Source organism: Coturnix japonica, chromosome Z, assembly GCF_054131305.1.
Source record: "Coturnix japonica strain WE chromosome Z, WE-NBRP24, whole genome shotgun sequence".
Classification (NCBI taxonomy): Eukaryota; Metazoa; Chordata; class Aves; order Galliformes; family Phasianidae; genus Coturnix; species Coturnix japonica.
In genome coordinates, this window is record NC_140702.1 from 73,974,042 (window position 1) to 73,998,784 (window position 24,743).

The 24,743-nt window shown below is 46.4% G+C and overlaps 1 protein-coding gene across 8 annotated transcripts in view; it reads right to left on the reverse strand.

Moving 5' to 3' along the window:
• The window catches only part of NEDD4L (NEDD4 like E3 ubiquitin protein ligase), a 115,349-nt gene that overhangs the window by 71,510 nt on the left and 19,096 nt on the right, over window positions 1-24,743 (reverse strand). For 4 of the 8 annotated variants that reach the window (XM_015848164.3, XM_085529327.1, XM_015848163.3 and 1 more), the window contains exon 2: window positions 18,018-18,091. In XM_015848164.3, coding sequence (XP_015703650.1) covers window positions 18,018-18,091 — 74 coding nt within the window. Of the gene's footprint in view, window positions 1-971; window positions 1,202-18,017; window positions 18,092-22,988; window positions 23,066-24,743 lie in introns of those variants that run through there. The other 4 variants (XM_085529330.1, XM_085529329.1, XM_085529332.1 and 1 more) reach the window with 3 other exon arrangements.

The window sequence follows — 24,743 nt, forward strand, 5'->3', positions numbered from 1 at the left end:
TACAAAACTTTAGTGCTAACAACCATGAACATCATCTGCTACAAACACCCTGAGATACACATGCTACAGGTGCAGAACTGGATCCACAAAGGTACCAGGGTGAGCACAAACCACAGCAGCTCAGCATATTGCATGAAGTCACTGGCAACGAGAGGACACCCAGGTCAACTTTTTTTGTAGACTGCAATCCACACAGTCCACTACAAACACACTTTCATAGCCAAAAAACCTTCGAAGATCATTTACAAATTTGGATCAGTAAAATGAAGCCTCCAAAGCTATTCTCCTCAATGAATCACCACCAAACAGCAGAAGCCAGGTGAGCAGCCTTCAGCCCCAACACCAACTGCTGATTGCATCTGGCAAGAGGAAGTTCCTGGAAAAATGCTCTGCAGAATCATGTCAGCACGCTTAGAGACAACATTGTGCACACAGGAAGGACAGCAAGAAGTAATCTTAAAAGATCTCTACCTTTTGCATGGTGATTTTGAGATTGAGAAAGACTGTAGAACAAAGTTCAAAACCCACATTATTAAACAAGGTTAGGTTAGGAATTAAATACTTTTAGCAAAGCTACATGAGGAGTAGTAAAAGCTGAATCTTATATAAAATAGAACCTTTAAGAGTTTCTATTGCTCTCATCTGAATAAGCATTTACCCCAATGAATTTTTCTGTTCCTGCCACTGTAAGTAGAGAGAAATACAATGAGAACATACAGAAAATAACTACAGAAGATGCTTCCACACATATTAGCTGTTCTTTTTTTTATTAGGATGAGCTTTCGGGGAGGTTCACCTTCCTGCACATACTACGTGAAATGATTTAAGAGGTTTTCTAGAAGAGAAATAAGGCAGATTTTGTTCTCGCAGTCATGCAGAAGGCTCCTGTACTGTGCCTACAGCAAAGCCAGAAGTGATACATGCGCTACAATAAAGGCAGGTCTGTCTCCAGGAAGAAGAGAAATCCTTACCTTACACTTTGCCAAAAAGCCAAACTTGTAATCCGCTGTACGTAAGCAAAAATTTCACCTCTCTGTACTGAGTCCCAGAGCCATTTTACAGGCCTCCCATTCTCCTCTCAGTTTTTTATAATTTATTTTCTTTTTCCAAAAGAAGGCTCACACCTCAGCTGGCACTACAAGCTGTTTAGCAGGGCTGCACTCAAAGAGCTGCCAGAGATAATGGTGACTCACATCACAAACAGCTGCAAAGAAGTGCCCGTGGGTGAAAAAGGGAGTTAAAAATCATATAGCAAACTCCACCTCCACATACAGTGCCTCCACCTTCCTTGCATCTTACTTTAAAAGCAGTGTTCTAGTAATGAGTAACAAGATTTTGCTTTTTTCTCAGAGCATGTAAATTCAGTTTTCTAAATGCTGTAAGAAAAATACATCTATATATATATATGGCAATATAGCAAAGATGGAAGTGCAAACATGCATTTTTTCTCCCATTTCCCTTGAGTCCATTTTTTGTGACCATAAGCCCAAGGTAAACAAATGCTCTAAAGGAGAACCTGCATATATCAGTCTCAGTCTGAATTCCTCCTGTGTTGTTATACACCACCAAAACAACTCGCTAAGTTTAAAAAACCCATTAGAAAAAACATAACCACAACGTCCCTCACTGGCACCTGAACTTTGGAAAAAGGAGTTACCAGGAGTTCCAGGCAGCATCCGCAGCAATGGATGCTGCACGCTCTGTGCGCTAAGGAACAGGCTTAACCAGCTTTGCACAAACAGACCAAGCTGCAGAAAATTGCTGTTTTGGTCAAGTCTTCTGCTGAGAAGTGCAAAGATTGATGTGAGCACAACTGGGACCTCTTTGAACAATGAAGTCTCAAAACATCCCTGAAACCACAAACATCACGCCATATGTGACAGTGATGCTGTCAGAGAAGGAACTGCAGGTGTGAACTGTCATCTCACGTAAACCCAAATGCAAAGTGTCACCTCAGAAGGGAAAGCCTGGCCCCGCAGAAAGGCTGCTGACCTGAGAAACACATCATTTTCTCGCTTGAATTCTCTGGTGGATATCACTGTGAAGACCAACCCGTCAACAGCCTCAGATGAAAAAATCCAGAATTCAGATTTAACATAACTAAAGGAAACTCAGGACAGTCTGTTAGTGTGGGGTTTCCACTGAGAAATCAGGAGCTGGTGATCATTTATCTATAAATATTCAGTGAGCGTTTTTCTGTAAGAAGTCAACAGGAAAGGAAGTAACATCCTCACAGCAGAGAGGCAGGTAGATGCTGAGGAAGGGGGTCTTTTCAGCAACCCTATTCCTTTCCTGTAAGAAGCCTTTACCTGAACAAGCAGGTCTCATTGGTTAATGCTTTTTTTTTTACCCAGCACCACTGAAACCCACCACGATGTCTGGGAAACAGCATCATAGGTTAAAGAGCACAAAGAAACAGGAAAGAAGAACACACCATTGGAAAGCAGTTGTGCATTGGCCATAGCACAGCCCGAGCTGCTGCAGGACGCAGCTCCTGCCTGGTGGGCCTTGCTGAGTTTATTTCCTGCATATGGACACAGAGTGAGGCACTGATGTCTGACGTGACAGAAGCTGGTGAGTTCACTGAATTTCAACAAGAGGCCTCCTGCTCTCTTTTATTAACACATACATTTGCAAATCTGTAGTTCTTGTGGATTACAGCGTCACATGAAACATAAATAAAGGACCGGCTCATTCTCCCACCTAGTATAACTGATCATTAGAAATTTAAATGAGGATTCCAAGTGACGCTTATGTCTACTGGGACACCTTCCAACACTGAGGTCTAAAACATGTCCCTGAAACCACATACATCACACAACAGGGAACACAGCAAGAGAGGCAACCACTGCACTCTGTTATCCTCCATGCAAACAAAACAAACCACAGCGAAGGCAGCAGGTGAAACACAACACCTCTGAAGCAATGCCACCAGAGATCCCGGAGCTGAAGATCCAGCCTTCAGCTACTTCAGAAAAGCACACACAGTCACAGAACTCAGTGTGAACCAGAAATGGATGTTTTAGCAATATTAACTTGAGTCATAAGCCAGTCACATAACCAGAATCAAGTCAAGTGCAAAGCGCAGGCAAGGTAAAGGAATCAACAGACCTTCCAGCAGCTTCACCCTCACCCGTGGCTCTCTGCACTGTCTTAGACACACCTGTACATCTAACTGTGCCTGCTCCTTGTCAGCCACATCACCCTGCGGCACTCCCAGCAGTGAGCAGCATGCATTGGTGCGTGTGGAATTCACACAGCAATGAGCAATGTGCTCACAGATCCTCCAGTCCTCAGTCAGATCCAGTGCTCTTCCCTTCAACCTACTCCCAGCTGACATCAGACACACTTTTTGGTTTAGAAAAGAAGAGGTTGCAGAAGCTACTCCTTCCCTTCCACAGCCTTGTTTTCTATGTAGGACAGTGGCCATGAGAAGAACAGCGCTGAAGTTGCTCATCAGACTGGACTCACTGTTCTGCAGCACAAAACACAACACAGTGCTATTCCTCAGGGTCATGGCATAAACCATATTGACAGAATGTGAAAACATAGAAAACACATCAGACAATCAATGGAGATGAATTACAAACAAATCACAGATGTCAAATGCATCACACTGAATGCCAGAACAAATGACAGCATCGTGCAGCAAAGAATCAATAATGAGTTCATTACACTGTGCAACACAAAGCATTCTAAACCTTGTCTTTATATACACAGGCACAGAGGGTGCATGAAGAGATATCAACTAAGAATTCCCAAAATAAATGGCATTCCTGTTACATTCTGAACCCATCCTTCACAGTTCTTGGGTTGTGCTGTACAATGGCAGTGTCCACGTTCCTGCACAATCCTTGAATTCACCCCTCACCAGAGGAAAGGCAGCTTTTTTTCCCCCGGTGCAAACACAGCTACCAATTAAAGGCAGCATTCGTTTGCCATCTACAAGATAGATTCTGAGCCTGCAGTTTAATTAATTTTCCTTTCAGACAGCAGTTCTATTTAATTGCTTTCCACAGACGGAGCGGACACCAACCATAAGTTGCCAGAAGTTCCCAGAAACCAGTATTTGTGGGCGCCAGGGGAAATTTCTTAATTAAAAAGGAATTACTAGTAAACAACAGAGTACGACACTGAGTGCTATATCATGGCAATGAAGCAGGCCCAGGATGCAGCACCCAGTGATGGCTGCCCCTTCCCCCAGCCAGCATCTCTGGCTGGCCATGTCAGGAGCAGTGCCCCGACCACTGCTGCAGTTACCACAACCACACCATCAGTTTCTTCAGACTGGAGCCTGGCATACCTATTCCAACAAGAAGTACCATCTGTACAAAGCAGTCTGGCTCCTCTTCCCCATCCCACCACAAAGATGCGGGAGGATGCCCACAGGGATACAGCTGTGATGGCTGCACCCTTGCTGGCTGCATGTGGCCATGGTTACCCTGTCCCATCTCTGCGTTTTACCCATGTTCAGCCTCGATCTGGAGAAAGAATGATTAATTTCCTCACAGCCTGCTCTCAGGCTCCAATTTCCATGGTACTGCAGTATTTCACAGGCACTAATCCCACCCTCCCCAACGCCCATGGAAACCGAGCGCTGGTATTTTTCCACGCTGACAATTAACTAACCCAGACACTTGAGAAGAAGGAAGGGGGAAAAAAAACCCAGAACGATAGTAAATTTCTGTGCTTCTCTCTCTGGCCTCGATGCTCTTGGAGCCGGTGGCACCGACATGGCCTCTCCCCCAGTGCACTAAGGCAAGCTCCAAATCCAGTTTTCAAACACCACGTAGCATCCCACAGCATTGTGAGATTATATTAATGCTGATTTGCAGATTGATGTAAGCACTTTCTGCACACCAAGCTGCTCAGGGATGAAATACAGTTTGTGTCCTCTATGGCACGTGGCAGACATCACAGTGAACCAGCTCCATGCACAACACTCAACACAGAGATGTTTTGTGGTCTGTCTGCCACCCACAGCTCTCTGCTGGTTAGAGAACTGGCTCAGCACATGCCCAGGAAGATCATAGTGCAGTCTCCAGCACGAGCCAGCACACCTGGACCTGCGGCATCTGCACAGCCAGCACTATGTGCAGAAGGTTTTTCCCATGTTCAGACAGAAATTCCCTGGTTTCAGTTCATGCCCTCACCTCATCTCACCTCTGGGCACCACCAAGAACAGTCAGGCCTCATCATCTCCCTGACACCCCCCTCCAGATACACACACAGTGATAAGTTGGGATTGCTTCAGTTGGGATCACATCAGTGACACTCAGAATTCCCATTCTTCATAGCTGCATTAAGAAGGTTGTTAGAGGATAAATAAGCAAACCCTGAAAAGCACAGTGCCCTTCTAGTAACAGAAACATGCTCACAGAAACATTCTTCACGGCAGAGCTTTGCATGCAAGAGCTGGAGAAAAAGCTAAACTGCACCAAGAAAACTATTCCTTATTTTAGAGTTAAGAAATTTGCCATGAATCATCAAAGAAGATTAAGTTCTTAGCTACAAAGATGGCTATTTGTCATAAGACGGTGTATATTAAGATAGATTTGAGAAGAGCTTATGTGTTCAGGGCTTCGTGGTCGCCTGTCAAAGCTCTGCAGCTGCTTTCAAATAAGGGAAAGAAACTGCAGAAGCAAATTATCAAAAAGAAACAACTCATGAGCATCAATCAGAATTCACCAAGAGAGTGAGCTCAGCTTTGTCCCCGCTGCTATTACTCATTGCTGCATGAGGTTCTGATTAGGTTCACCATCACACTTTCCAACTTCAGGCAGGGCCCAGGGAAGACTGAAGCGCAGGGCTAAAATAAGTGATTTCCCCCACACAGCAGCTTCACAGCCTACAGTTCTTTGTTCAGTAAATAGACATCTCCTTGGGCATACAACTGACTGATACTATTAAGAATTGTGACCTCCTAAAACGATTAATTTTCCAATTCTGGTCACGGAATTCAATATCACTTCTCAAACACAGGACTCTTATGTAATCCCAAACTAACTGGTCTAGAGGCTAATTGATCCCAAATATGATGCTGGATCACCACACACAGGCAAAATCTGTATGCTGACAAATAAACCAACCTAGTTTTAGACTGAGAACAAATACCATGAATAAGTATCCCATAAATTTGAGACAGGTCTAAGGAAAGAAGTCTGAGATCAATCTATAGATAGAGTGTATTTGATTTCTTGGGCCTAATTTAAGATAACCAAGATACATACTGATACCACAAACTACTGAACTCTTGGGTAGGAAGAGGAAATGTTTAGGTTTTCACACCTGTATACATAGTTTTATCAAACTGAAGGAAAAGGATTATTTTAAAAAAAAGAAAAAAACAGACCAGGAAAGCTCAGCTTCACTCCTGCTCTCCTGCTACACAGCTTAAAACACAAGGCTAAGATTTCCGGTAGAAATTACTGAATTCAATTCCAGTTTATGGTATAACAGTTCAATGGTATAATTACTTCTCAGCTCAAGAACTGCATCTTGCTTTTGTGTATCCCAGAAAGCAGTAATCTGATAAAGCACTTCTTAAAACCACAACAAATATCTAAGCTAGTTTTGTCATAGGTACAGCAGGCAAAAGCAAGGACACAGCATGCACTTTTCCTGTGATTCTGCCTCCCCCTTTCCTTAGTTTACACGGGCACACACGCACTCTTTGTGGTTCTAATAAGTCTACTAAAAAAGGGAACTGAAAGCTCCATCTGCTCCCCTGTCCTTAACATACCCCATGATGATTTCACAGTGAGGCCCTAAGAAAGACAGACAGACTGCTCCTTGGCAGCATGTCCAAAATACAGCTCCTAGCTGAGAGAGCACATCACTTCCCCCTACCCTGCTACAGGAATGCTGTCTATTGAGTAAGTAATAATGCATGGTTGCCCAGGGGAAAAAAATAATAATAATTAAAAATAAAAAAATAATAATTAAAAAAAAAAAAAGCTTTAAAGCAAGAGAAGGGTCATCTGGGCAGCCACCACTCACACTCAGTGGCATTATGGTTGCTTGGGCTAAAGGCGGTCTGTGCCCATATCCCATCCCAAGCAACAAGCCCCATCCTTTGGGAGTCATGCACAGGGAGCAAGTGAGGGGTTGGCTGCACCCTGGCACCCAGCCACAGCCAGCAGCCTGGGGGCAGGAACAGAGCAGTGAGTGGGTACAGTTCTCTAGTTAAACTTCCACCAAAAATCAATTAATAGGGCTAATCCACGATTCACTGCCTCCGACACGTGGAGGGAGGGAGCCCGGTGGAGGCTTTTCCTGTCTCAGGTAGTGCCGGCCGGCATGAAATAATGATTTGTGTGCCATTAAGATCAGGATCATTACGATATTATTTAAAAACCCTTTCAAAGGCGGAGCTCACGAGCTGGCACAGGCCAAGATGCAGTTGTATTCTATTGTTTACCCTTATCAAGATTAACAGGGATAAAGGAAACTTCCTCTACAAAGTCATCGTGACTTAAACATGCCTTTTGCAAACTTTACGCCCTCACTGGGGTTTCCCATAATGGAAACATACAGGGAAACAACTTGGTTCTTTAACTCACTGTCAGTGACAAAGACACAGAGAATGTGCTGTATTTTAACTCACATCAGGTCAGCACAACCCTGCAGGCTGCACAGCAACCGACTGTGGAAAACACCAAGAAACTGGCTTCCATTAACCAGCAGCAGAGCAGCCTTGTACCCACAGATGATGTCCTCCTGTCCTCCCAGCTGCAGCCAAGTGATACCCTGTACCTTTGAGCTAGTGAGCAGCTTTATTCACATTCATTTTCAAACCAATCACCTCCCTGAGCCTCCCTGCAGGACACAGCACCTGCACCTGATCCAAGATGCAGCCATCTTCAGAGGCACTTGCAGAACTGAGTGTAAAAAAAAACCCCACACTTTAAGAGGTTCTTAAAAATGATTATTTATATTCGTTTTTACAAGCCTCCAAAAATTTGGTATTAGAAATGTTGTTTTTATTGAACAGCTCCAATGTTCTTAACGAGTTTCTGCATCTATAGTTCACTCCCTTCCAGCACACATTTCTGCTGTAGATAGTGCTAAAATAGCCATATTTGTTTGCAAACAAAATGCAAACACTGCAGAATAAAACCTCCTTGCTTCCCTCAAGCACTGCTCCTTTAGCACACACTGCTCCAGCGCTTCCCCAGGATACAAAGCTGAGCATCACAAGGAGTTGCATGACCAAACACTATCACTTCTGCTGGCAAAACCAAGTGCCATCCCCCTTGAAAATGACCAGAATATCACTGTTCAATTGCATCAAGAGGCGTTGCTCATCAGCCGCTGTGGTTTCGAACGTGTTATCGCTGGCACTGAACATACACACTGACCTGGTTGCTCCAGTTCACTGGCAGCTTTAGGAAAAACGCTTCTGGCAGCTTCCTCATTTCTGACACAGTCACGTTGGTCAGCCAGCGGTCACTCAGATCTATCCCACTTAATGATTTCATTTAATGAGCACTAGAAGAAAAAGCGGAAGCTCCGCCTCAAATACTTAAGAGCAAAAAGGTTTTTCCTTAGAAGACTTTTTCCATACGCTCTCTTTTAAGATCAGTTTCAAGTGAAAGTGAAGCTGTAACAGATACCAGGCGGCTGGAAGGAAAAAAACAACACACCAAACCCAACAGACTGGCTGAATCCAGGCACTCACTTTGTCAATAAATGAGGAACACATAAATGTGAATATGCGTTTGCAATTTCTCCAACCACAAACTAATGTGCCAAGCAATTACATGATGGAAATTATTTGCACTGTGACATTACAACATACCCTGAAGCAACGCTGGAGTGCAATGCAACAGCTACTGAGGAGTGCACCCAGTGAGTCCTGATGGACACGATACACAGAAATGAATAGAACACTTCTGACTGTTAATACTGCTGACTGATAGCCCACCTTCCTCCGGCACAGGTGAGAGGTAAAAACTGAGAGCATTCTCTGGTGCCCTCTGCTGCCAACTACCAAAACAACATGAAAAACACACCAAAAACACACCAGGGTGCTCTTCCATGCCTCACTCCATTCCCACACCAGGACCCAACTATTACCAAGCTATAGCAGAGCCCAGCAGGAGCCTTGCTGTGTTACACAGACCCACTGCCTCAATCCCAGCAGCACAGCCCTGCACCCCACAGGGCTCACACTCAGTGACCTAATGCTCCCAGGCTGAACTGCAGTTTCTAAAAGTCAAGATTTTACATAAGGAAATATCCATTCTCCACCTTATTTCTTTCTGGTGAGAGTGGGGCTGGAGGATCCCCAAAGCCACCAGACATAGGGCTGAACACAGCGCTGGGTGGCTGTGCTGGGGCAAGGGGGCACACAGGGACCCCCAGGGCCCTGCCCATTCAGTCTGGCTGCTGTTCTACCAGCATTGCCCTGCAGCTGTTATTTAACCATGGTCAATCTGACGCATAGAGATGGGCAGTGCTGACACAGCATGAACCCACTTTGCTGTCTGAATGCACTTCCACAGGGTGAGCCTGCATGCAGCGCCGCTCTCCTCCACACGCTGGGTCCCTCTTAGTTTTGACTCACTAACAGGTACAACTGCAGCACTGATGAGCAATGCTGCCGTACACTTCCTGCCTGGTTCACCAACTCAACACAAATGTCAGCGTGCTGATCGTCCAGCAGGGACAGCTGGTTATCTGATGGGGAATGGATGGACATTTGGAACTAAAAAGCATGGGAAGAACCATTCTGTACCCACACAGCACAGGCATGCTTGCTTTATAGATTTCTGGCTGCAGACATAAAATCCTTTCTTCGTAAGAGAAACAAAATCCTTTTGTCAGGTTCCATTCAAGCTTCCTGTTGTGGCAAAATTTAAATCACTACACACATAGGAGAAAAACACTGAACTCAAATCCTTCTGTTGGGTTAATCCACCTCCTAGGGCAGAATAGAAAGAAGACTGTGCCCAATTCCTTATATTTTAACCTGCTCTTTGCAATATTTCAATGAATTTAATAACTTTCCTCTCCCCTAGCAGTTTATTAGAGCTCTGCTTAGCATCTGGAGCGCTCTTCCTGCTTTGAAGGCAGACAGCAGCCTCAGACTATCAGCTTCACAGATGTCATCACTGAATGTCCACCTACACACCCTCAATGAATAAGAATTCTGAGCAGTTTTGTTCAGTGGAAAAAAAGAAGTGACCAGATCTGATTCCAGTTAACTAGCAATCGTGCTGCCTTCCTCCAGGACAGCCTCACCACGCAGCACTTCACCATCAGCTGCTGAACCAACTTCTGAGTTTTTTGTCCTCTGGAATGCAAAGGAGCGAGTTGGTCCAGATTTGGTGTGGCTCTCCACTGGTTTCGTTCCATTCCCTCCACTCTGTAAATATCACCTTCATTTCCACTGCACTACAAACACTTGCAGTTTGTCATTGGTATCGAGCTGTCATTTAGAACGCATTGCCCTCAAACTCTTCCCCACTCCCTGCCCCGTTTGGTTCTTTAACAGAGTGATTCAACACTCAGCAGTGCTGACTCAGCCTTCATAAAGGGAAGTAAAGACGGTGGTGACAGGAACTCAGCAGAGTTTCATCCCAGTGACTGACAGAGCACTCACGTGAGTTGGCAACACTGATACAGTCTTATTTGATGCTTATTTTTGTTGAATTACCGTAGCATGTGAAGATGTTCCAGTGAAACCCAACCTGAATCACCCAGTGACCCTCTGAAGCTTGGAAAGTGAGAAAAATAAATAGCTGCACTGCACACAGAGCAATGGAACCAAATGAGTGCACTGCTACCCGGTGAGCAAGGAGAAAGACTTCCACTAACCAGTGGTGCTGCAATAAACTCCAGGGGAAGGCTTGTTTTGCCTTGAGAAATGCATTTCTCACAGCATTAAAATGGGCAGAAAAGTGATTTTCTGTACTTTGATGTACAGATTTTAGATGTGGCACTAAGGGATGTGGACTGTGGGCATGGTGGGTTCGGGTTGACAGCTGGACGTGGTGATCTTAGGGGTCTTCTACAACGATGCTATAAGTTGGCATGACATTGACAGATTGATGGTTGGACTTAGATGATCTTGGAGGTCTTTTTCTGCTACATGGCCAAGCGGCTTTGCTGAATTTGGTCATTTGAAAGGTTTGCCATGCAGAGCTCTCCAGCTTCATTCCACCTCCTGGAACTCCTTGAGCAGCAAATGTGCTGTTTTCATTCAGACACATGCTCCCTTCAGCGCTATTGAAACACTCCTCCATCACTGCCTCTACAATTCTGGACAGTCAAACTCCTCATTGGTAACAATTCTGAATCACAGAATGGGCCTGGGTCGAAAAGGACCTCAAAGATCATCTGATTTCAACCCCCTGCTGTGTGCTGGGTGGCCAGCCACCATAACAGGCTGCCCAGAGCCACATCCAGCCTGGCCTTGAATGCCTGCAGGGATGGGGCACCCACAGCCTCCTTGGGCAACCTGTGCCAGTGCATCACCACCCTCTGGGGGAAAAACCTCCTCCTAAGATCCAACCTCAACCTCCCTGTCTCAGTTTAAAACCATTCCCCCTTGTCCTATCACTGCCAACCCTCGTACACAGCCATTCCCCCTCCAGTTAGACATTACTTTCAAAGGTTGGAAGATCACGGTGAGGTCTCCCCAGACTCACTGTCGATATGGAAAAGCATTTTGTTAAGCCCTCTACAAGATGTAACAGCTCGGGCTCTATCTGTTATAACACACAGCGTTATCATTTTAGAGAAAACACCAGGTATCGGTAGTTTCCTATTCGGCCGCTTCCCGCAGCAGCCACCAGAGGGCGCAGCACGGAGCGCCGGGTACAGCCCGGGCAGCGCTGCAGGGCAGGGAGCTGAGTTGTCGGGCTGGCACCAACCAGGTAAACTAACAAAAACTTGGGTTAATTCCTGAGGGCAACTCATTGCAGCTGATTTGTCGGTCTCCTCTGGTAGAGGACAAACAGACAAAACAGGCTCCGTTTAACGTTCAGCCCAACGGAGCACACGTGGTGGGTCTTCAAGGGTGTAGCTTTTCCTTGAGCAAACACAGCATTCAGCATGCATCCAGCTGAAATGGAATTAGGGGAAGGTAAAATCTGCTCTCTCTGTCACGCACAAGGTACAGTCACAGGTGTGGGCTCTGCTTCCACTGCCAATCTGCAGTAAGAGAAGATGCAAGAACTGAAGAATTCAGCCTGGTTTCAAGCAGTCTTCCTCCCAGCAGGAGCCCATGATATGGTTTAAAGAGCCATCAGAAGCCTGGAGCCTGACCCACGGAGCACTGACACGGCTGAGTGACACCACTGCTACCTTCAGACACAGCAGCTCAGAAAGGAGGGCAGGCCTGCAGCTGGCCTGTGCCTTGCAGATACAAGCAGGTAAAAGCACAGAGCCAGAGGGATCCGCAACAAGCTGCTGCAGTGCTGCTGGAAGCACAGCTTCCTGCTAGTCAACAGCATTCTGTGTTTTATCAGAGAAGCACTTCACCTTTCTCCACTTCCTGACAGCTGCATTTCTCACTTACCTCATGGCTTAGAAGGCAGCAGCAACTAATGAATTCAAATGGACCCTTTTACACAACGCTCTTGCTTCCCAAAGCTGTTAGTTTGATCTGCCAGTGCCCTATTGCACGCCACCAATAACCATCAGAAGACATTTCTTCTCATTTATCCACATGCATTCACTTCATTACTTGTGAAAGCATTTGCGTGTGTATGCAGAAACTGCATTTACAAAGTGAGCCAGGGCTGAGCTGAATAACCCAACAGCCAGCCCAGCGCTGCACTTTTCATTAATTTATTTTGGAGTGGATGAATTCCAGTCTTAAAATGTTATTGAAGATACACAGTACATAATGATACAGTAATTTGTCTCTCTTTTTTTTTTTTTTTTTTTTTCCAGTGTGGTTTAAAGATACTGCAAAAGGGTAAATTATGAGTAAAAGGCAGAGCACTGCTGATGGAAGGTTATGGCAGATCTGTTCTACCAGGCAATACAAAACTATCCACTCAACAGAGGCACCAGGGGCTGCCCTCTGGGTGTTCTCAGAGTCCATAAACCTATGTTAGAAGCAGAAAAGGATCACTTCGCTGCCAGTAATTAATGGCATTCCTTTCCCACAGCTCTGGGACAAAGCAAATCAGAACCTCGGCTCACACTGGAAGTACAGTCAGGAAACAAAATGCAGTCATCCACCAGGCTGCTCAGCGAATGAGTCCGAGTCACGAGACAAGAGCTCCCACCCAGAGTTCAGCAGCATGGGAGCACATACAGGATTCAGGAGAGGAAATGCCCTTTTATTCTGCACAAACTGTCCGTGCAGTAACTGCATTTATGTGCAGCGACTCGCAGAGAGCAGCCTCGGTCATGACGGCACTCATGGCATCGTTGCAGAGTGCAATTAAAAGGAAAACAATAATTTGTTTGATACGTTCTGCAATTGAGATTAATCACATTATAATTTGTATTACTTGGTTGCACACAAGAATACAAATACTAGCTGAATTAAGACTTAAGAACGTTTGAGAAGTTTAGAGAGGGAACAATTAGAGGAAACAAATGTAAAATAATGTTTATATTGTAACACAGAGTATGTCAGATGGTAGATCTCCATGCCAGTGCACCAAAGAACAACACAATGCTGTATTGCTCTGAGTTAAGTGTACAAGACATACTAAATCCTCATAATGCCAGTGTATAATTGCTATAGAATCACAGAATCACTCAGGTTGGAAAAGACCTTAAAGATCATTGAGTCCAACCACAATTTACACACCACCCTACCTAACAACCCTCCTCTAAATTGTGTCCCATAGTCCTTGATGTGATGGCCACATCTGGCAGTGTTGCAGGGCAGAACACAAGGTGGGCTGTACACCAAACCACCCCCATCCACACCAACTCCATTGGAGCAGCCCCAGCTGCAGGGGGAGCTCACCACACCAAGCCTTCACCTTGGGGTACTCACAGCTGGTGCTGCATCCAGTGGTACATCCTGAATGGACTGTGAGTTCGTTCCATCAATTTCCGAATGCTCATAAACCATTCTTTACTATGAAAATGATATCATAAAGCCAAGCAGAGCCTCAAAGAAGAAAAACCAGAAGTACCTGGTCCTTTACTGTTGCTGCCTTCAGAAGAAGGCAACTGGTTTCATCAGTGCTCTATGCTGTAAAACTTCCCTTGGATTTAATCAGGCAAGAAATGGCCTTTGCACCCCATGAGGCTGCAGCTGCTGCTCTCTAATAGTACAGCTGGTTAACAACTCTAAGGAAAGGCAGCTTGCTTCAGTTTCACCTGGGACAGAACTGTTTTTCGTCAGTGTCTGGTATGATGCTGTGTTTTAGGAGAAAGACATTGCAGATAACACACCAGTTTTTTAGTTGTGGCTGAGCAGTGCTATGTGGAGCCAAGGCTGTTTCAGTCTTCTCAGCTTCTCTTACTGTCCTCCCAGTGAGGAGCCCAGGGGAGGGACAAGGGGACAGAAGCAAGACAGCTAATCTAGACTGGCCAAAGGGATATTCCATACTACACAGTATCACATGGAAGGGAAGTTGGAAAGGATGGGGAGGGGGCTCATCAGAACACAGCACACAGTGCATGGCCTGGAACTCATCTTTGTAGCTGGGTGGTACCTTACCATCCTGCCCCAGAGCTCAGCACCGTGCAACACAGCTGTCAAGGTATCACTGACTGCTGGGCTGTACTGTGCTGTCCCAAAAGGTTCTCAAGTGATGCTAGGGTTAGTTCATCACTTGGTACAGTCGTTTTGCCCTCTGTCCCAAAAAGAACATTGCAAAGATCAGGAATTTGTTCTTAAAGCTCACTATCATATGTGGAAAGAGACCAAAAAACCCAAAGCCGTGCTTACCCATAACCCAGGATGTGCCCATAGACAGAACAACACACAGAAGTCCTTGTGTTTCATATCAGGGTACACCACAACCACAGCACACACACAAGCTGAAGGCCTCAGCCTGCCTCACCACTGTGTCTTTTAGCACTGACAACTTCCCTTTGAGACAGCAGTGAAAGCACAGCCCCATAAATAAGCCTTGTCTCAGTGTGCAGGGGATGAACTGCAGGGCATTCTCCTTCATCCTCTAAGGATTTGCCTTTCCCAGAGCAAGGCCCATTCACCCTTACCACATAGCTCAGTTATTTCATCCTGTCTGAGCCCACAAACAGCACTCCCAGTGATCCAGCAGCCAGCACATCATGCTCACCACGTCAGGCTACTTCCTTCCATCTTGGAGACCTGTGGCTGAATGCTGAAAGCCACATCACCACCAAGCTCCTTCAACCTGATGTTTGTTGCTCATAAGAACTATTTATGGGAAACAGCAGGGTATGGGCATTAACATCTGCACAAGCAGAAGGAAGCACATGGAGAGAGAATGATGGCTATGGTTATTTCTTAGGAAACCTGAACACATTCCTACACAGGGAAGAACCATTTGTTGCAGTGTGCGTATGAGCTTCCTGCACCCTTTTACTCAGTTCAGACACTGCATATCTGCTGCTCCTCCCCCAGGAGAAGTTAACCATGTTGTCCTGGGATGGGGTTGGACCTGCACTACACACTCCTGGCAGTGGCGCTAGACCAACATTGACGCTCACACTAAGGATGTAATCAGCATGAAACTTTAATATCTCTGCAAGGTAAGCAAGGCTATTAAAGCAAACAGAAAAATCAAATGGAAACTTCGGCCAAATAAGAAAGTGTTCTGAAAGCCCGCCAGCGCAGCAATACAAACATATCACTGTGTTTATAGCTACGATGCTCTGAGTTTCACTTCTACTGCTCCAAGTGAAAAAAAAACATTCCCAGCTTCTGTTTTTAACTCTCAGCTTTGTGGAAGTCCCGCTGGCTTGAGACCAAGGCCCCCACCAACAGAACTCTGTGCAAATTTCACACATTTTTAAGGTTTTGCATTTTGAAAGATTTGTTTTTTCCCCCCGTTTGTCAACATCTGTGCAAATGTTAGCTCTCTTTTAAATACGACACCCTAAATCATCACAGAATGGCTCGGGTTGGAAGGGACCTCAAGGATCACAAATCTCCAGCCCCCTGCTACATGCAGAGACACCAACCTCCACATTTAATACCAGCCCAGGCTGCCCAGGGCCCCATCCAACCCACTGAACACCTCCAGGGATGGATGGGGCATCCACAGCCTCTCTGGGCAGCTGTTCCAGCACCTCATAACTTTCATAGTAAAGAACTTCCCCTGACATCCAACCTAACTCTTCCCTCCTTCAACTTAAAACCATTTTCTGCTATTATCTACCCTCCCAAAGCATTGACTGCCCTCCTGTCTCATAGAAGTTCACAGAAGTTCTTGGAGGAGATGACACAATGACATGGATGCAGCCGTGAAGTTTCCAGTGTGTCCTTCAGCAAATCCAATGATGGCTGAAAAGGTCCCCTTTTCAGGTGGTGGATTTGCCACCACACTTCAGTGTTTGTGTAAAGTTCCCTTTAATGAGCTGGTTGGTTATTCCAGCCAATGGTTTTGCTTTCTTCCAAAGAAACAATGAAATTTAAAACTCTGGAAACAATGCAGGAAAGTTCCAGCCAATTAAATATATCAAGTTAGTAAAAAATCTGCATTAGTATGTCTAGGTCAACTGAGCACACTGCTAGCAGAAGGGCTTTGGGTCTGCTCTGCAAACACATAGTCTGAGGACAGCTACACATGTGCCAGTGCTTTGTTTGCGGTCAGAACATAAAATAGCTCATTCAGGAGGAAAATTAAAATAAAAAATGACAAAGTTTTGTCTCAGCATGTTCTGCACACAACTATCGAAGTAAATGCTGTAAATTTCACACAGACACACACACAATCGAAGTTGATATAAGTTTTATTTGCCTGTGTATAGGTTCAGAAATTAGAGTAATTTCAGTAAGAGCTAAATTGGATACCACTGGTTTCAACATGATTAACAGTGTCTGTCAATAGGCTGTCGTGTCCGCAGTAATGAGCTCCCTCACACTTCAGCCTGAGACAGCAAGAATGTTAAAAACCTCAATTAACCTCCAGAAAAAAAAATAATAACATACAACGTTTTCTGGCCACTTCTGGCTTCAGAACCAGCCTCTCTCAGTCACTCTGATTCAACTCTTGAGATCTTTATTTGCACAACAAGCCTAGACGGGGAGAAAACCTATTCCTAAAACCTATGACTAATAATTTCAAAACAGAAGACTTGAAAACACTCAAGTGACCATATCTACATCTTTAGAGGGCAGACAGGAAACCCAGTTTTCTTGTTTGACAACTGTTATTTTGGCCTAAAGTCACCACTTCAGTCTGTTTGCTCCATATTTTGGTATACAGACAAACAAGAAGCAAAAATGCCACACACACCTGGCCCTTAAGTGCCAAGTCTAGAGATCAGGATGATTTAAGACAACTGGAAATAAAGCCCAGGCTCATCACTGCCTAACAGAAAAGCCTCAGGTCTGCAGAGATCTCTCTGAATTCTCTCCCACATCAGCACTTAGGGCAGCACATGGAAATGCTCTCATTGCCTTACTCCTTCCAGAGGGACCACCCTTAAGCACTGCAGCAGCAGCACCTTGCACATGTCCAAGGGTCTGAGAAAACTCACAGGATCTGTGCAGACACCTGGCACCAGAGTCCTGCAAGCCAGTGGGGAAAGCAGAGCTTTCTCCCATTCAGACAGAGGGAGCTGCTGGCCTTTAGCCTTTTATGCATTATGGGGTCAGGCAGCTGGGAGTAACATAAAATACTGCAAACACTACTGAAGTGTGAATGCTCACACAACCAAGGAACTGAGCTGGTGGCTTCCAGGGGCAGAAGGGGCTGTGAGTGGTCACCCACTGCTGTGACTAACAGCCATCCTGCTGGCACACACTGCATAACTTGTACCAGTTCTGAGCAAGTAACAGGAGCTCTCATCGTATTTATTACCAGTTAGATAATAAGTTTCCTTGCTCTGCTAAGTTCATTCTGTTTGAAAGCAAGAAATACTCCATGCAGAACACTCACCTGGCTCCGAAGATGTCTTTTTTTGCCAGATCAATGCCAGACACCACTTTCACCCTGAGGATACGAGACTCCTCCTGTAAATAAAAGAGAAAGAAGGTTTAATACGCTGTTACTGACTATGAAGATCGCCAGTTCACAGCAGGTTACCCTGTGAATGAACTCACAGCCTTCAGACAGCAGAAGTCTTTGTTAGGTGGAAGAAACTCTCCCAGAAAGAGACACTGCAGCTGCCCAAGAATAGCAAACACAAAGAGCTTCCAGCTGCACCAGGAGTTAAGAAAATAACAGCAGATACCAGTAAAAACTTAATAGTAATAACAGCATAACAATATTAAAACCCAGCAGAAGCACTGCTTATCAAAGCATTTCAAATCCTAAGTGATCTCTGTTCCAAATCAGAAGCGACCAATTCTCCACATTCATTCATTCTGCCCAGACTCCCAACCTGTCTCATCAGACACAAGGGAAAATATCTGTAAGCTTTTTGTCCGACAATGCAAATAATCCTCACTGGGAGAGATGCCTAGGGCTTAAAAAAGAAACCATACAAGAATAAATCCTTGGAACGCAATGGTTTAAACCTGTCCACCTCCTCAGTAACAGAGTCCAAAAACCAGCTTCAGCAGCAGGTGGTGGATTCAGCAGACACACATTGCCCTCTGCACTGCCACCAGGACATGTTCTAGGACAGGTGATGCCCCCATGGCTCTGGTTTGTGCCCTTGTGATGCTCAGCTCCTGAGGAGCATCGGCATCAACAGCATTTTCCTTCTCCCTGTTCAATCCGTTTAGTTTTGCTACCTGGAGGCCACCGAAATTCAGCCTGGAAGAGTTTCTCTCTAAACAGGTTCTGCAGTCACCTGCTTTTTTTTTTTCTCCTGATAAGTGCTCCAGAACTGCGAGACATGGGATTCAATTACAGTAATGTGAGACTCTGTTCCTTGAAGGCCGTTTGGGAAACAATAATGCTTCCCCACAGGTTCCTTCTGGCACGGGCACACTACACCTGCCCTGTCCTGGTTTTAAGCTGCGCCAGGGGAGATTCAGGCTGGACATTAGGAAGTATTACTTCTTGGAAAGGGTAGTCAGGCATTGGAATGCACTGCCCAGGGAGGTGGTGGAGTCACTGACCATGGGAGAAACGTTTGGATGTGGTGTTGAGGAATATGATTTAGCCAGGAAGTATTGGTAATGGTTGGGCTGGATGATCTTCCAGATCTTTTCCAACCTTGATAATTCTGTGATTCTGTGTGATTCTGTGTTTGTCTTGGAGAGCCAATGGCAGTGTGGGCCTTTAGGCCCTGATGAGATATCAGGCATCAGCAGAAGGTCGGAGCACCCCAGAACTCCCAAAGGAGCCAGCATCCCTCCCAGCAGGAACACAAGGCCATGTGTATAGAAGAGCATTCAGTGGAGTTACAGTTGAATGCACTTTTTAATGTTTTGACTATTTTTTTTCCATCAGTTTGTTAATGCCAGCACTTATATTTGTATTACAGGACATATCTGACCTTCAAGAGCACTTCTGATATACAAAAGGCAATGGGCTTGCAAACTGGGATCCTTTGTTAGGTGGGAAGTTAGAAAAGCCATCAGAACCACACAGTTCTGACCCTGTGGAGAAACAAAGGATAAAAAGCTGTGATAGTAAATGAAGAGGGAAAGAGAACCACTGCATCAGGAGGAAGGCCAAACGCTGCAGGATCTCTGCTGCAGGTCCATGAGACACAGCAGGAGGTCCTCCAGGCAACCCAAACACATTCTCAGAACTGTACTCTAAGTCACACTTCATCTTTGAAACTAAACCTTGTTCCCTCTCTGCACTTTTGCTCTCAGTCTGTAACCCCGCATTTTACTAAGCAAGAAAAACATTCTTGCAAATATGTGTTCAAATTCCCATATGCGTGAAATAAATGTAGTACTTTAATTATATTACAAACATCTCTGTTGCTAACAAAGCCTCATCTACCTACAATCTAAGTCTTTCCCTCAGTCAGCAAGGTACCTTCATCAACCCCACTGTGTGCAACAAGCGAGGCATGTGAAAGGCAGAGAACATTTTCTTCTTGTGCCCCTTTTTCTTCTCTTATCCCCAGTGCGGTGTGCCTTGGTGGAGGAAGGAGTTAAACATTCACAGCAATAGAGCGTGTCCATAACAATTAGATAAAGCACTGCTTGGCTAGGCACAGCGGGAGACCTGGAACAGATCACACCTGACACAGGTTTCTGCTCACCCTCCTCTGGAAGGCTGCACAAGTAAAATGGATTTTCTCTTCTGGTTTGCTTTCCTGAACACCCAGGGGACAGCAGGACATCATCACTGAACACCAGAAATCTCTGAGACAAAAGGTGCAGGCTGCAAACCACAAAGACAGTGCTCCCTTCTCAGCATGGAGACAGGGCTAATCTTCAGCTAAGGAGCACTGGGGCTCATTGCTGCTGGGTGAGCACTGTTTACACACACTGATTTCAGAAGGAGGTGCCAACTCACACAGCTCTCCCTCCAGTTCACTCCATTCCCACCCAAGCATTTCTGCACTGAGGTCAGTGTGTGAAACCAGCACAGCCCACAAGCAGCGCCTCTGACCATCTACACCACCAGACAACATTCAGCATACTCAGAAAATGCTGAACTGCCTTTTAATTTCAACCCAAACATCTAGATTTCCAGGGAAGCTGACATGTCTCAGCTGAGTTATGTGTCATATGAGTTTGGTCTGCAGATTAGATAATACTCAAACAGCTCAAAGTGCTTGTGTACAGGCACACAGGTACCCAGACTGATGTGCCCTGCAAGGGCTGGTCCGTGTCTGGTGTGCAGGGAGAATCACAGATCATTAAGGCTGGAAAAGACTGCAAGATCCCCAAACCCAACTCCAGCCCACTGACTACGTCCCTACACAGAACTATAGAATCATTAAGGTTGGAGATCTTTACAAACCCAAAGTCCAGCCCTGGAACACCCCCACCATGCCCACTGACCATGTCCTCTAGTGCCACATCTCCATGCTTCTGCAACACCTCCAGGGTCAGGGACCCCTCCACCTCCCTGCGCAGCTGTGCCACTGCATTGCTGCTCTTTGGGAGAAGAAATAGTTCCTAAATATCCAACCTGAATCTTGCCTCATGCAACTTGAGGCTCCACCCTAAAGAACCCAGCACAGAGAGGGACAAGGGAACAAGCTTGGAAGGATAAGGAGAAGAAATACCTTTTGGGAGCTATCACTCTTATTGGATCATGCGCATGAGAACAATCAGCCTTCAGAAGAACTTCTGCCTGAAGAGCATCAGCAGCCTTCAGTGTAAGAAGACAGATGGAGAAGGCATGAAAAGCGCAGGAACTCAGGGATGATGTGGGGAAGGTCAGCAGTTTGTTACACAACATTACGTTCTACTCTCAGAGCATCTATACCAGAAAGCGTTCAGTTCAAAAAGCTGAGCAAAAAGACGTGATTTTCTACATAAAATCATCAAAACTTCCCTCAGAACACTCAAAATTCTGGAAGCTTGACCAAACGAAGATTATTTTTTTCTGTTGAACCTATAAAAACCTTGTTCAATTGGCCAGTGCTTATCTTAAAAGTGAAAGAGACGCTGTGCCACAAGAGAATACTGTAATCACAGGGGTTCTCTGCAGATAAGCAGCTTTGGGTCCCACATGCAGTGGTACGCCATGGAGCTGAAAGAAGACCTTCTCCTGTCTGAACATCACCAATATCAATCCAGTAGTACAGTTCTATTTATTGGCAGCAAAATACTTTAACTGAAAGAATAGTGTGAGCCATTCATCAGCTTGTACACAGCGGTGTCCCTCCATACTCCCTGCTCACAGCCCTCAGCTCAGCCCCTCAGCTGCTGCAGTGGGGATGGACGCCATAAGGTGTTTGGTCAGGCATTACCCTGAGTTCCCCTGCTAGCTACATTCATGCTCACTTCTGCTTTGTCCAATGATTAACACAGTGTTTATGTGTCCCTGCCTCCCTCAAGATGTCAGAGGTTACATACTTTCCTCCTATGCTGTAGGAAAGGCTTACAGGGGCAACATTCTGCCACCTGCAGCTCAGGCGGCTGCTCTGGAGATGGCAGCTGGATGGGGGGAACCAATATTCTCCAGTGCAAGGGAGCCCAGAGCCAAGGGTGCAGCAAAGCAGCACCAACAGCAAGCAGACCCCAAGCCCTGAGGGAACAGGGTGAGGGCATTCAGCATTCAGCTGTGTTACAGACCTGTGGGAGTCCGTACACATAGTTATGTACGTATACTTATACATACAATTCACGCTTTAAAATCTGCATTTAATTGAACATCGCATTTCTTCCCTCCAGGCGCTCTGAAATGCAAAGCCACTTGTAAGACCTATGAAAGCATGACATAAGCATGACATACACAACCAAGCAGGATGCTGGCAGCGGGGGCACCACACCATGCCCTCCAGGTCCCATGTAGCAGGGAGGGATGACCTGGTGCACACACAGCATGGCAAGACTGGCCATGTCGCCCAGGGCAGCCTGAAAGACACATTCTTGAACACAGACAGCAACCCAGCCTGACAGAAGGTAGAAAAACCAGAAGTCAGTTTCCCATAGGACAGAAAATCCCATGACACATTTATAACATGCATTAAAAGAGCGGTGCTGAGATCATTGATGCAGGTGCCGAAAATGAACAGACAAGCGCAGAATGCACTGCAGGTCTGGATCAATATAAACCAGGACTGGAGCAGTGCCCCACGGAGAGGAGAAATGGTGCCACGGACGGAGCACTTGGCATGCCCTTCCACACCACCAGTGAAATGCTGACCAGCCCACCTACGAAACATTGACCAAACCTCAACCAGAGCCCTCAGCAGCAACACATCCAGCTCTCCAAGATGCCACTACTGCTCACTCTGCAGATCCAGCCCTGAGCAAACCCACCTGAAGCCCTGGAGCGGGGCAGGAGCCCACCCAGCACCTCACACCCACCCGCACTTACCGGAGGTGCTGGTGGTACCGGTGACCGCAGGCCCAGCCCGCAGCCCAGTGCTGCACCTCAGCCCCGCAGCACCGATCAGGATGCGGAAGCTGCACCAGTGGAGGCCATAAATTTCCATCACCGAGGCAACGAGGTGAAAGGACAGCAATCTTGTGTTTCACCTGGGGAATGCGTAACGTGAAATGCCGGCTGTTTTCTTCCCCTCCGTAGAAGAGGCAATTTTGATTTCAAGCAGAGATAGGAGGCAGTGAGGTAAATTTCCACTGAGCAGAAGGAACGGAGCCAGAGTCAGGGAGCTCCCTGCCACTGCAGGGCAAGAAGTGTGGGATGAGGCTGTGTCTGTGATGGAGGCATGTAGAACAAGGGTCCAAAGCTGGGGAGCTGGGTCACATAACCTTGAAAGGGACTTCTAATTCTGTGGCTCTTACCAGTCCAGCTCATGCAGGGACATCATGAAACAACTTGAGGGGGATGGTGCGAACAGCACATCATGAACCCCACTGTGATTCCTGTGCAGTCGCACCTATTTGAGTGTCTGTTTGGGGCAGCTCTGCCAGCAGACCCTGCTCAGGTCTCACTGCTGCAGAGTGCTCAGGTACAGGCACAGCCTCACATCTGCTCAGCTCAGGGCAGCAGAGCCAACGTGGGCGCAGGGCAGCAGGTCTGGGTCGCTGTTTGTGGGCTCCAGCACAAACCAAAGCCTCGTTCAGCATCTCAGCATGGAGCAGCTCCTCCTGCTCCGAGCTCAGGATGGAGCCAAACGCTGCCTGCTTTCCCTGTGGAATTCTTCACACGCACGGCACAGAGCAACTTATTTCAAAGCAGGCTGACACATTTTGCCTAACGCTGATCTCAGAACTGCAGAGATGAGAGCTGAAAGCATGGGGAGGAAAGAACAACAGAGAGCCAAGGGGCATTTAGGGTCAGGGAATGGCTGCACTGTGTCACAGGGTAACCACAGTCCCGTGGAGCTACATTGGTAGGGCTCTTGGTACCCTATGCCACTAGAATGACACTGGGCCAGGTTTTGCTCAACACAGCATGGATGTGTCCCAGAAGCAGCAGGGATGAAGCAAACAGCAGCGAGCAGTGCGGGAACAGCGGAGCGTGGGAACCCGCAGCTTACACAACACAACTATCTGATGTTTCACAATAGCAGTGCCTACTCTGAGGCCTCAGCACTTGGAGAGGAAAGGTGTTCACGTTTTCCCTGGCTGGACCTCCCAGCCCGATGCTGCAGGGCAGGGGGGGCTCAGACCCCCATCTCCCAGCCCAACCCTGCAGAGAAGGGCTCTGAGCTAACCGAAACCTGTTTATAGGGTATTTTTAGCACATCAAAAAGAAAACAAAACAAGGAAGGAAAGCTCCAGATGAACCGTGTTCTATTTTTACAAAAAGCTGCAGGTATTTTTACTCCTCGCAGTCAGATATGCTTGAGCAGTTTCATCCAGCATGCTGAACCAGGTCACCTGGGGTCTGCAGCCGTGCCCAAGTAGATGCAGAAGCGCTGTCAGAACTGCCGAGCTGTGCTGCAGTGTCTGAGCTGTGCTGCAGCACCTGCCCTGCTCTTACTCCACACTCAGACCTATTTATGCCACTCACCGAGGAACGATCCCAGCAGCAGCACTGCTTTCTGCACACAGGAACTCACCAGGCTCCAGCAGCACCATGCATGCTGTGCTGATGCCTTCTAGATCCAGCAGTGCCAGCAAAGTAAAGAAGTCTCATCCATCCACTGTGACCCTGTGCTTTTTA